Source organism: Cyanistes caeruleus, chromosome 19 (genome assembly GCF_971803275.1).
Source record: "Cyanistes caeruleus chromosome 19, bCyaCae1.hap1.1, whole genome shotgun sequence".
NCBI lineage: Eukaryota > Metazoa > Chordata > Aves > Passeriformes > Paridae > Cyanistes > Cyanistes caeruleus.
The window spans coordinates 6,145,119-6,157,444 of NC_141719.1; the positions used below are offsets into that span (position 1 = coordinate 6,145,119).

At 38.4% G+C, this 12,326-nt stretch overlaps 1 protein-coding gene across 10 annotated transcripts in view; it reads right to left on the minus strand.

Moving 5' to 3' along the window:
* SPAG9 (sperm associated antigen 9) overlaps positions 1–12,326 on the minus strand; it is a 58,059-nt gene that overhangs the window by 7,328 nt on the left and 38,405 nt on the right. For all 10 annotated transcript variants that reach the window (XM_086857354.1, XM_086857352.1, XM_086857353.1 and 7 more), the window contains 14 exons: positions 12,075–12,131; positions 11,057–11,230; positions 10,254–10,383; positions 9,913–10,005; positions 9,465–9,632; positions 8,546–8,717; positions 7,221–7,448; positions 6,336–6,531; positions 5,783–5,905; positions 5,153–5,233; positions 4,615–4,682; positions 3,623–3,771; positions 2,402–2,573; positions 1,326–1,439 (listed from right to left, as the gene is read on the minus strand). In XM_086857354.1, coding sequence (XP_086713480.1) covers positions 1,326–1,439; positions 2,402–2,573; positions 3,623–3,771; positions 4,615–4,682; positions 5,153–5,233; positions 5,783–5,905; positions 6,336–6,531; positions 7,221–7,448; positions 8,546–8,717; positions 9,465–9,632; positions 9,913–10,005; positions 10,254–10,383; positions 11,057–11,230; positions 12,075–12,131 — 1,925 coding nt within the window. The remainder of the gene's footprint in view (positions 1–1,325; positions 1,440–2,401; positions 2,574–3,622; positions 3,772–4,614; positions 4,683–5,152; positions 5,234–5,782; positions 5,906–6,335; positions 6,532–7,220; positions 7,449–8,545; positions 8,718–9,464; positions 9,633–9,912; positions 10,006–10,253; positions 10,384–11,056; positions 11,231–12,074; positions 12,132–12,326) is intronic.

Genomic DNA, 12,326 nt, shown 5'->3' on the forward strand with positions numbered 1-12,326 from the left:
GAAAGACACCACTGCTCGTGCAAGGATGTGACTGCTTTTAAAAACCATTAATATTTCTCACCAAGGTTCTCAGCCCCACTATCAGACTACTCCCAAAAGGCTGTTCTGACCCACAACCAACCAACAGAACTAAAATGAAACTCAACAGCTTTAATAGGGAATTCTTCATGTTCACTCCTGGTTTAAAACAAACTCTGGAAACATTAAATTATCTTGATGCAAATTAAGAGCTATAATTTTTGAAAGCATGATTTAAAATGTCTCAAAATCCATGACAGGAAGTCTGTCCTTCTTAAGTACATTCATGCAAGGCAAAAGAAAGACAATTATTGAATGGATGGAAAATGCAATGGAACAATATGAGAAACAATGCATGTGTTTGCTGTTCAACAAAGCAGATACAACATGAAGAGTTTTCACTATTAAATCACCCTAAAACTTCACCTATCAGACTGCACTATTTTCTAGGTAACAACAGTGCAATTAGGACTATCTAAGATCTGCATTTTATTTTCTGAAACTTCTGTCCACCTGTTATAACATGAGTATCAGGCACAAGTGTTGGGGCTTTTTTTTTTTGTTGTTTAAATGCAATCAATTTACTCAGAGATTCTTCCCAAGCTTTACCTATTTAAGATTTGGTTTGCCCTTGAGCTGTTCTTTTCTCCTGAGATTCAACTGCCCTCAATTAGTTTCAGCCTGTGACAAGAGTCTGGGGTCTGTTATTAAGCATAAAACAGAATTTACATAATAGGCATTTGACCAGGATGTGACTGCCCTGTTTGAAGAATGTGTTCACAGCTCCTATAACTCTGAATATGTCCTTTAAAGCAGTCTGTGCTACTTCTGTTCCAGTCCTTTATGCCCACTTTGTGATGGATTCTCAAGAACTAAAGCAAATCAAATTGTATTAGGAACACCACCAACATGGTCAAATCAAAGAAAAATCTACTTTGTGATCATATGGCAATCAAAAATAACATTAATTAGAAAACTAACGGTATCTTGTATAAGCAATAAACTTCTATTAATGCTGCTAATGCTCAGAACACCTCTAAGGCTTCCAAGTGTCCCTTTGATTCAAGCCAACTCTGCTCCAACAGCAGGACAGGAGATTCTGGAGATGTGTTATTTTCTCAGAGTAATTGTAACCACATTCACAGATTTAGGTGCTAAACACCACACAGACCTGACCTGTTAAAAACCTGAAAGAGTCAGACCTGACATTGAAGCTTTCTATCCATTGGCAAGCATCTGACTGGTGATTAATACTTTTTTACGCCTACAGCATATTGCACAGTGCCATTCATTGACATTTTACTTACTTTCTGTTAATGGAATGGAGATGATGACACCATTTCCTGTTCCTACCCATAAACGATTACAAGACACCATAAGTGCTGTGATTCTCACAAATGAGAATCCCAGTTTACCAGTACCTAAAAACAAAAGATGCTTTTCATCAAAAATTATAAAGCAAGAATAATTTTAGTTCTACAACAGAGAATCTTAAATCCACCTCCCAGATCACACAGACAAGCAATTCCCTCCCACTTCTGACAGAAACAAAGTAGAGGAGTACATTTAAGTTGTAAAGATAACCCAGAAGGCTACAACACTGTAATTAGATTGAAAACTTATCATACAAGAGTCTAACATTAGCTATAAAAAAGCAAAAAAGGTATAACAGCTCCTTAATGCTGCACAGTAAAATCTTTTGGGGCTTGCCAGCTCTTAAACAAAAAAGTGAGTTTGCAGATATAAAACAGTGTTTGTCATCAATTAAAATTAATTTCTCATTTATTAACATGATGAGGGAAGCAGAAGGCTGACCAGCCATGTGCAATGCACAGCAGTGACTTGTGAATGATTTCCCAGAGCCTAATTACCTGTATTTGTTGTGTAATGTAGGTGGTCAAACTGTTCTTATACTAATGAAAAAATCAGAAAGCTTACAAAGTTCAACAGCAATAAAAATTTGCTATTTTGAGGGTGTGTTTTGAAAAAAGAGGCAATTTTTCCAGGCAGGTAATAGATTCTTCCCAGTTTTAGCTACAAAACAATGTATCAGTATAGAAAAAGAGAAAGATTGTAGTGTCTCTATTGGTGCCTGCCCAATTCAATCACCATTTTCCTCCTTAGTTCTGAGTTTTTAAGGATACTTTAGACACCAGGTAAGGTCAAGAAACTGTAATAGATGACTGTAAGATGACCCATCCCTCCCATCATGCTTCACAGATCGACTTAGGCTTCTGCTTCCAGATTCAAGTTTGCACAAACTGATTTTAACTGGCCTTTCCACCCACCCTTAACCCAAATCTGCAGTGAGAACTGCCTGATCCCCAGCAGGAAAAGGAAACTGCAGACAGCAAGCACACAGCAGTTTTTCCTGGGAACTTACCAAGCATTTTGCTTACATAGGGCTCAATGTCCACGTCCTGCAGGTGCTGGTAGGTGTGGGCGTGGTAGAGGCGCAGGGTGGAGTCCAGGCGGATGGACACCCACACCCCGTCCCCCACCCATGCCAGCTGCCTCACTTGGCTCTCCCTCCTTGGGTGGGCATCAAAAGACTTCTATGAAACATTGGGGTTCAAATCAGAAGGTAAAACAAAAGGAAGAATAAGAAAGGTTTCTCTGTTATTCTCACACAGCCAGAACCGGCAATTTTAAATCAAGCACAACCCTCTGATTTGCAAGATCACAGAGAGCGTTTAGCTCGGTTACAAGCAGCATGTGATGCTCTAAAATTGCTGATTCCCTGCCCTGAATGTGATCTCAAAGCTGTCTTCCTACTCTGTTTTCATTTACACATCTCATCCCAGTCCACTCCAGCTTCTGTCTCCCTTGAAGCTGAAGCTTTTTTGGTCTGAGATCCTGCTGCCACAGCACAAGGAACATGTACCCAAAAAGCGTCTTTCTTCCTTGTTCCATCATGACTGACTCTCATAAACAACCTCACCTGTGCAAAATACACACTATCCACCAGCAAAACAATCCATTCCACTCTTATATCAACTTCATTTCAGTTTTCCCATATATATATTTATAGTCTTCTTCACAAAAGCAGGTTATTACTGGGTGATTAATACTTTCAGAAGAGCTAAGCAGTCACCCTCAAAGGCCTGGCCCATGTCTCAGGCCAATTAGCAGGAGCTGAAGCACTTACACTGCTCAAAGTTTGCAGAAACCTCAGTCACTTTCTGCTCTTGAGATGACAGATTGAACACTGCAGATAAAACACCAGCTCACACACCTTGCATAAACTGTTTTCTAACTGGAAGGAGAGTACATTCCAAATTAACACTTACAAATCTCTGATTGTCAGTGGAGCACAAAATGAGACACACAGAATAGCTGGGTGCTGGCCTTACAAACTCTGCACAAGAACACTTTCCAGATTCTGGCCAGCTAAAAGTGAATAACTAAATCTCCCAAAAACTGGTTTCAACAAGTGAGAACTATCTTATCATAGCTTTAAGTCTTCCAAAACAACTATTTCTAAAAACAAATTTGTTAGGTTGCCTGCTTCTGTACTGATCAAAACAGATGTTTCTGGAGTTACTCTGGAGTCTGAGCTGCAGCATTAAAACACAGCATTAGTTTAATCACCATTGGAATTTACCTCTATTTTCATGGCCTTTGGTTGAACAACATAGATTTTGTTCCTGTAGCCACACCAGACCTTGTCATGTACCACTGTCATGCACCGGATCGAGTGGTGTGGCCGGCCCAGGTCCAAGAGGTGATAGTTTGTCAAATCCCACTGACCATCTGCAAAAACAGAAGGAAAACAAAAATCAAAACTCTTAGGTTAGGAACCTGTGTTTAGTTTAAGGAAAATTTAGAAGTATAAGAAACTATCTCAAAAGTCTAATTTTTTTTAAAGCACTGTAATAATCTGGGTAAGTCTGTACATGTTTATGGCTAGGCTCCTTGTTAAAAAAAAAGCAACATCCCAAGTATTACCTTATTTTTTTTAAAAAATAATAAAATAATAAAAAAACTTCATCCCAGATTCATCTTTTCCAGTATTTGCATTAGTGTTGTGCAACCTTTTTAATTCTTTTAAATGCTGAGCACAAGGATTTAAGCATCACAAGGGAAAGATGAAATGAACAGGGGAGAAATACAAGCAAACAGATAAGTTCCAGTTGCTCATAGTAAGACCTTCCCCTGTAGGTCCTATTTCTGGAGGCTGAAGATTGGAGCTGGTTCAGAAGCAGTTTGGGCAGAAGTTCCGAAGGGATACTTAAATTCTCATCAAGGGACTTGCCCAGAGACAATTTTTAACACTAATAAAACAGAATACATGACTGTTGAGCATAATGAAAATGAGAGATGATGATCAAAGTGGACTTTCAGATGACTTTTCCCTATTTAGCTCAGATCTATCCCATTCTCCATTTCAGAGTAAGAAAACACTCCACGAATGCACCACAGCACTGCAAAAACAGTACTTGAATCTGCAACTGAAATAACAAGAAATATTTCTCATGACAACCCAAAAAAAGGTCATTGTGGAAAACATTATCAAAACATCACTTGTGAATGGCACATTTCTTTCCTGACTACTGCTAAAAATTCCCTGGTTTCCAGATGCAACAGAATCCTTACCAACTCCCCGGTGAAAGATCGCGAGTGTCCCATCTGCCAGTGCAACCAAGACTATTCCTTTGACATGTCTGTGGAAAAAGGAGGCACAGCACACTCTGTCAGACTGCTCTGCTCAGAAGGCAGCTTTAAAGCCTGGTATAAACATTTGATATTCCAGCATATTTTTTACAGTCACATTAGCCCCAGTGTTTTGATTTCTACAATAGAGCTCAAGAGAAGGGATGTAACAAGGGATCAAAATCCAGTTCAGAGAGCTTGAAATATATTTGGCTACAACACCTGAAGAAAACAGCAAAGATAGCAACCTATAACTGCTTTGCATAGCTACAGCTCAACCTTTGGGCTATGTATTTTCAACAGGTACAAGATTCCTTTTATTTTCCTTATTCCCCAGAAGTTTTCCACTGTCTCTCAAATAGCATGCAGGCAATTATGGCAACTGACATTACCAATATCTGAGGAGGAAATATAAAACTACTTTGGAAAGTATTTTAACAGAAATTCATTATTATTTACATGACATTCTTTCAGGACTTACACAATACTGAGAATAGAATCTTTAAGTTTAATGGCATGTACACATTTCCTCCACTGGGCCACTGACGAATGAACATACAGGCTGCAAAGACAAATCAGGAGGGATTAAAAGTACTACCAGACAAAATCAACCACAAGCAAAATCCTTATAAACTGAAATCCACAATCAAAGGGAAAATAAGTTTTCATCTTCCACTGGAAGTTATGTATACACTGAAAAGAAGAACTACATGAGCAGCAGAATGGCTCTTTCAGAGGCCTAAAGCGTTACAAACTCCCTTGGAGATCCATCTGCAGTAAAAATTACAATACATTTTTCTAGCACACTAAAATATTGAAAGTTATGGAATTAACAGACTATAACAATTTCTTTGACTACCAAAAAAAATCCAACCCAGAACTCCTCTGCAGATGAAGAGCTATCTAACAAAAAAGGGCTTGCTAATCACCTACAGTACTTCCTTTGAATTCTGTAATGCCTAAAAATGCAGCAAAGCATTCAAGGTTTTGGCTCTCTTGAGATCATCCTGTGCTTAATCTTGACTGGAGACAGTTATCAGGCCTGTAGGCACAAGAAGCAAGTTTAGAGTAATTATTATAAATAAATGTAACAAGATTAGCACTTCCTTACCATCCATTCTGTGCTCCAAGCCACATGGTTGGTAAAAGGCTACTCATTTTCTGTGCTTCCTCTCTCACTAGATCTTGCTCATTTGGCAGAACTGCAACATCCTTATATAACTCTGATTCAGTACTAGAAGAAAACACCAGATAAAACACATTTAATGGAGTACACAGATAACCCAGGTGTTTACTTCACTACTGAGAGTTCCTACACTGGCTTTTGAAATACATGAGGTGTTTAAAAACACAGTAACTACACAGGAAAATACAACACAGATTGAAAAACTCAATAACAATGAATTTCTTCAAGTGAACATTTACTTTTACAAGGAAAACTTCCATTCAAGCCTGCCAGTATTATTATCACTGGGGAATGGCAGAAGAGAGTCACAAAGCAGAATCTTGTACCAAGACTACTTATATAAACCTCAACCCACTCAAAAAGGAAAAAGAAGTAGTCATTTTGTCTCCATGCTATGTTCCTACAACATATTGTTGTATTTATGTGCATTTCTTTTTTTAAATACATTTTAAGAGGTATAAGGACTGAGACTAGGTACTTAGGCTGATACACGGGGGATGCCTCTGTTGTATGCTGCACTCCCAAGGGATCTGTAAAGACATGCTCTGTATAGACTCCAGTTTGTGCAATATCAGCTGTGTCTTCTCCTGTCCCTGCATTGACTTCTGTTGCTTCTGTTGCCTCCTCTGCCGTTGGAATGTTCTCATCTACTGAATTATTTTCAGTTGCAATATCTACGAAACAAACAAATTCGAAAAACCTTTTAACAGCTGCGATAGAATTTGCTATTGTTCATAACAGCCTGAACTTGATACTTAAACTGAACTGAACACCTGCCAGACAGTCACAATTTCCACATCAGAATCAAAAACAGCACATGAGAAATGCCCAAATTTTAGCAGGTTGCACTGTATAAACAAATGTCAAATGCACTTTAAGTATCAACCCGGTGACTGATGGCTCAGATTGGCCATTAAATGATTAACTAGGACAGCAGTGAACAAGGCCAACTACCACATATCCACTGACAATCATATCACCATGCAGCTCTGCAGGGCATATGACAAAACACAGTAAGAATGTCTGTAAAATAATCCATTTCACTTAAATCTCTGTTAAGACCTGACAAAATCCAAGGCATTTATTTTAGTCACTCTATGGCAAGATCTGAATTTCAAATATTACATTAAAATCTCTCTCTAGAGCAGGCACAAGAATTCTCAGAAGTACCTGCAAGAAGCAGCTGCCAATTCCCATTTCATGTCACCTCCACCACATTTTCAGCTACAATTTACAGATCTAAAGAGAGAGTTTATGTCATCGTGCTTACACACTGTTCACCTCAGTAGTTGCACCACTTATTTCCAGCTGCACCTCAAGGTGTTTGGCCAGCCCTGACACACCTGCAGTGTTTATTACATACCTGACTGTTTCTCTGCCACAGGTGAGGCCCCATTGATGTCGTGGGCACCAGAAGCCCCTGTGATACCCTCAGCAGTGCAGCCCACCACGGTGATGCCCCCCAGCAGACTGTCAGTCTCAGCAGAGCTGTTGCTGGTCATACTGCCACACAGGGAGGATTTGTCCACTTGGCTGGAATCTGCTTCCTGGGACCCTTCTTCTCCTGCAGGGTAGTCTGTTTCCCTTGCCCCTGAAAGAGATTAAACTCAGAATAACACAATATCCTGAGCTGGATGGGACTCACAAAGATCCAGCCCAACTCCTGGCCCTGCACAGACTCCCAACAATCCCATCCTTTGTCTCAGAGCATTATCCAAACAATCCTGGGGTGCTGGCAGCCTTGGTGCCATGACCACTGCCTTGGGGAGCCCTTTCAGTGCCCCACCACCCCCTAGGGAAGACCTTTTCGATATCCAGCCTAAACCTCCCCTGACACAACTTCAGGCCATTCCCTTGGGCCCTGTCACTGGGTGTTTTTCATAGGGATAAAGCTGAATCACTTCTCTAACCATTAAGCTTCAAACTGAATGAACTCTCCAGCAACTGAGATTAAACAAGCAGACAGCCTCTATCTACAAGGTTATTTGAACATGATCAGCAAAAGTGGAAGATGCTGTCACAAAGCTCACAAAACAAAAGCAAGATTGACATATGCTGCCCTACAATGTCATTCACTGTATTTCAAGCTGCGGTTTTCCAAATAGGTTATTTTTATTTTAATTCTATCTTCCTCTAAAATTAGATTTCATAAGAGTGCATGTATGCAAGGGCACCTATCTATATCTTTATGAAGAGTTTAGGTTCAATAGATCCTTTGCTCTGGAAGAAAAAATATTTTTCTCATGTTCAGCCCTCTTACACTTTCAAGACTTAAAATACTAAAAATGCAACAAAGATCCCCTCTGCGAGGATCTGCAAGACTTGCTGCTTATCTTCAGGGGGCTGAAGAGGTCAAAAAAGCAACCAGCATATTATTCCTTTTGTGATATTCACAATTCCATGAAATATTGACACTGTTGCACAGTTTAGAGTACATCAAACAAAACAGCTCCCCTTGGCTGCTGACATCTCTCTGATTTTCAGTTAATTTAGGTCAACAGCCAACTAAAGAGTGAAACAGTAGGGTAGAAATGCAATAGTTTAATGTGCAATTAAACACTTTCCTATTGCTGTGTTACATTAATTCTTTATCACAGTAAGTAACAAATCTGTGGGTTTTCATTGCCTAAGAAAAGCTGAATAAGGAACAGTTAAAAAAGCAGGAGCTGAACCAGCCCAAGTATTTACCTGGCACACTGGCAATACAAAGCACGTGAGAATTGCAAACAATGAAACTGTCCAGAATATTCCCTGGTTGATTTGCATCAATGATGATAACTTTTGTAGCAGAATGTGTGCTAGTACAGATCCAAACCAGACTGGATAATTCTTCCTGATGTTTCAGTTCCTTCTGCTGATCCTGAAGCAGAACAAAGGCAAAAATGAACAACAGAAAGGGGGACAAGAATAGAATTATTACCTTTGATCTTTTATGGTCTTACATTTTCACCTACAGAAATATACATAAATATGTGGGAAGTTAAATATCTTCAATGCCATTGTAAAATTACATGTAGTTACTTGTTCTCCACATATCTGAAGTATAAACCTCCTTCATATTTCATACGTATTAAAATACATACATATTAATAATACATACATATTAAAAATACATAAAATATTATAATTACACTGCATAATTATATAGTTAGACCAGTATAATATAAAAACATTATTGACAAGCCAACTACCATACCCAGTATCACCACAGGTTAATGTGATATACCAAAGGACTTTAAAATTAAGACTTTATTTTTATGCCCTTAATATTAATCCCATTCATGGCAGTTAGAACATAAACAGTTCTGTCACAAATGGTTTTTAAAGGAGGTAGCACTGGTATAAGCAGTCCATCATTTTGATGTAAAATTTCTTTGCTCCTGAGATTTGCCAGCAAGGGAAGAATCAAAGTATTTAATAGTTGGATTCAATAGCCCAAATATCCTGGGCTAATGACTAACCAAGAAAAATCTATTTGTTACCAATGAACCTGATTAGAAAATACCATATCACTCTACAGTTACACAGTAAAGATGCATAGTGATATAATTTTTATTTTTTAATTATTTATATAATTATTATTAAATGTGCCTTGCAGTGACCTTACCTTGAGCTCTTGGTCTAGTTTATCTAAGCTACTCTGGGATCCTGTTTGCTGCTTGTTGCCATCTGCATCCACACCAGACACATCATTGTAGAACACACTGGCACCAACCACAGACCCTCCATCTCGTGTCTTCCCTCCTGACAGGTTCACCCCTACAGCACACCACAGCTTGGGGGAAAAATAAATGTTTCACTTGAATCTCAAACTTAAAAAAGAGACACAAGCATTGTTAAATATGCTAAGTGATTTCAACATTATTATATACCCAAAATCCATTTTAAGTTATTAATTACAACTCAAGTAATGTACATTTTATTGAGACATAAAATCTTCACTATGCTTTAAAAAGAAACAACTTAATTAGAAAAATAATGTAATTGAGTACAAAACAGAAATACTCCAGCTATAATTTGCCCAAATCTCTCTAACATCGCTGGAAATATCCTACCTTCATAGAGGTATCCTTCTCATCTAAAGGTCTCAGATAAACAGGTACAGGCAAGTTCTTCATCTTATTTTCACCCTGTCCACCATTTGCCACCTAGTTAAAAAAACAAACAAAGAGGAAAAGGTTTACCTTTAAAAGAGGTTTACAATCTTTGGAATCAGTTGCTCAGAATTCATTAAACACAATTAAGAGTTCTGCATTTCTGTTTTCTTTAGAAAGATTCTTTACTGCTAAGTTAAAAAAAAAAAAAGCTGGAATCAATCAAACAAGCTGTAAAATCATACCCTAGTCAAATGTGACAAAACCTGGAGCTGTTAGCATTACACTTGAAAACATCATACCTGTTTGTACTTCTGAGGTAAACTCCAGCCAAAAGCCTGCACTCTGCCATCCTCTTTCTGGACATGAGCTTTCACCTGGCGGTACTGCTCTCTCTTCTGCTCCCGGCGTGAGGCTAAACTGGCTTCAGTTCTGGGCAAGAATCAGGATTGATGAACTTCTTACTTTTGCTCTTTAGAATCTCTTGTGAAAGGGGAACTGCTGTTAACCTCAACAACAAAGATCTCTGTGGAAGCACTGGATTACCAAGGATATCCCCAGTTTTTTTCACCTATCAAAATACCAGGTTTCCTGTGGGCTATTTTTAAGGGACTAGTGAAAACCAGGCAAAACCAGAAAGTACATTGCCAGCATCCTTAAAAGAAATTAATTTGGGTTGTGTAGCTCTACTAGGAGCTTTAGAAGTTGTAACTCACAAGCATATGTTGCCAAAACAAAGCACAGAAGGAAAAAAATAATTACAGATACTTGTTAGCCTGACTCTTAAATGAACCTTAAGTACCTGCACAGTTATTGCCCAGCTACAACATTTGCATATAGAAGTGTACCAAGTATTGCCTCCTGTGCCTAAATGCACTTTTTTGAAAGACAGTGGTATTTATCAAGTAGAATATTTCAGCCAGGTGCTGAAAACATTCATCCACTGCTGTACATTTCACTCTGCATTATCTTGAGTCTATATGAATCAACACTCACTTCAGGAGAACATTATACCTCACTTAGCAGCATGCTAGTAATCTCAGAGGACTAAAAGAGTGAACACTTGATAGAGCATATCTACTAGTATAAAACCAAAATGTCTTACTCTTCACTGAGGAATTCAAAGGCTTTAGATTTGTCACTGGGTAATTGAGATAAGGTGCTGCTTCTTTTCTTGACAGATGGAGTAATGTGCGAGGTTGGAGCATTATACTTAACATTGACAGGAGGTTCTGGTTTCTTTGCTGTATTGCTGGATGAACTGAAGAGCCTGCTAAAACTAGAAGAGAAAAAGACAAGAGTCAAGATTTGTCAGATACATCCAAATTTGACTATGCAGGCAAAACACAGCCTGCTCAAGATAGCTGAAGTAAAAACTGGAGCCCAACAGAGCAGCAGCCACCACACTCACTAACACTCTCAAAGCACATGAACTCATGTCCATAAGAAAAATTCTTAAAGGATTATTATCCCATTTTTCAAATCCAATGGGAATTTCATTGTGAATGAACATTTACAGGGAACCAACAAAATTAGGATGTGAACATCACACCTGGACAGTTCTATGAAGGACACCAGTTCATGCAGAGAGCATTTTAAAAACCTCACTATTTTCTAGGCAACAAGATAAAACAGTTTTCAGCAAATCACAATATCAAAAGGATTATTTCACAAATATCTCGTTGTGAAAAACACTGGTTTAGATTTAAAGAGCTTGAGGTCAGCAAGGAGAATGTAACAATCAGTAAGCTATACTTCACAGAGGGAAAAGAAGCTGAAGTAAATGCAATCTACATGTGCTCTTCAGTTTCTACTTTTCGTCATAAAAACAAACATGGAAAAAATGTTCGGAAGAATCCTGGTGCATATTCAGCTAGGAAAAAAAATTCCAGCACTTTGGCATTTAACTTGACAAAGTTCACAGCCACTCACTACATGCTGTGGCTTACAATACATTTTGTCTTCAAGACCAATCTTACCAAGTTGGCATGCTGGGCAACAAGAGGAGAGGGTTAAGAGATCTTCATCTGCCAAAAAATAATTAGCTAACATACACAAATGTGCCAGCTAATTGGTTGAAGTTTTTACTTATTTCTGCCAGTGAGTTGTTTTTCTATACTTACAATTGCCAAATGCTTGATCTTTTCTTCTCTTGCATGGCTGGATTTTCTCTGGATGCTCTACAAGAAATGAATTCCAAGTTTACTCAGTAAACAACAACTAAAAAAGGAAAAGGAACAGTGTGTAACTCTTATTTTTTATTGAAAAGGATAACATCTTGAAAATAACAGAACCTGTTTTTTCACACTGCTACTTCTTTACTGATCAGAGGACAATATTGAAATTCCCACTAGAGGAACTAGAGTTACATAATA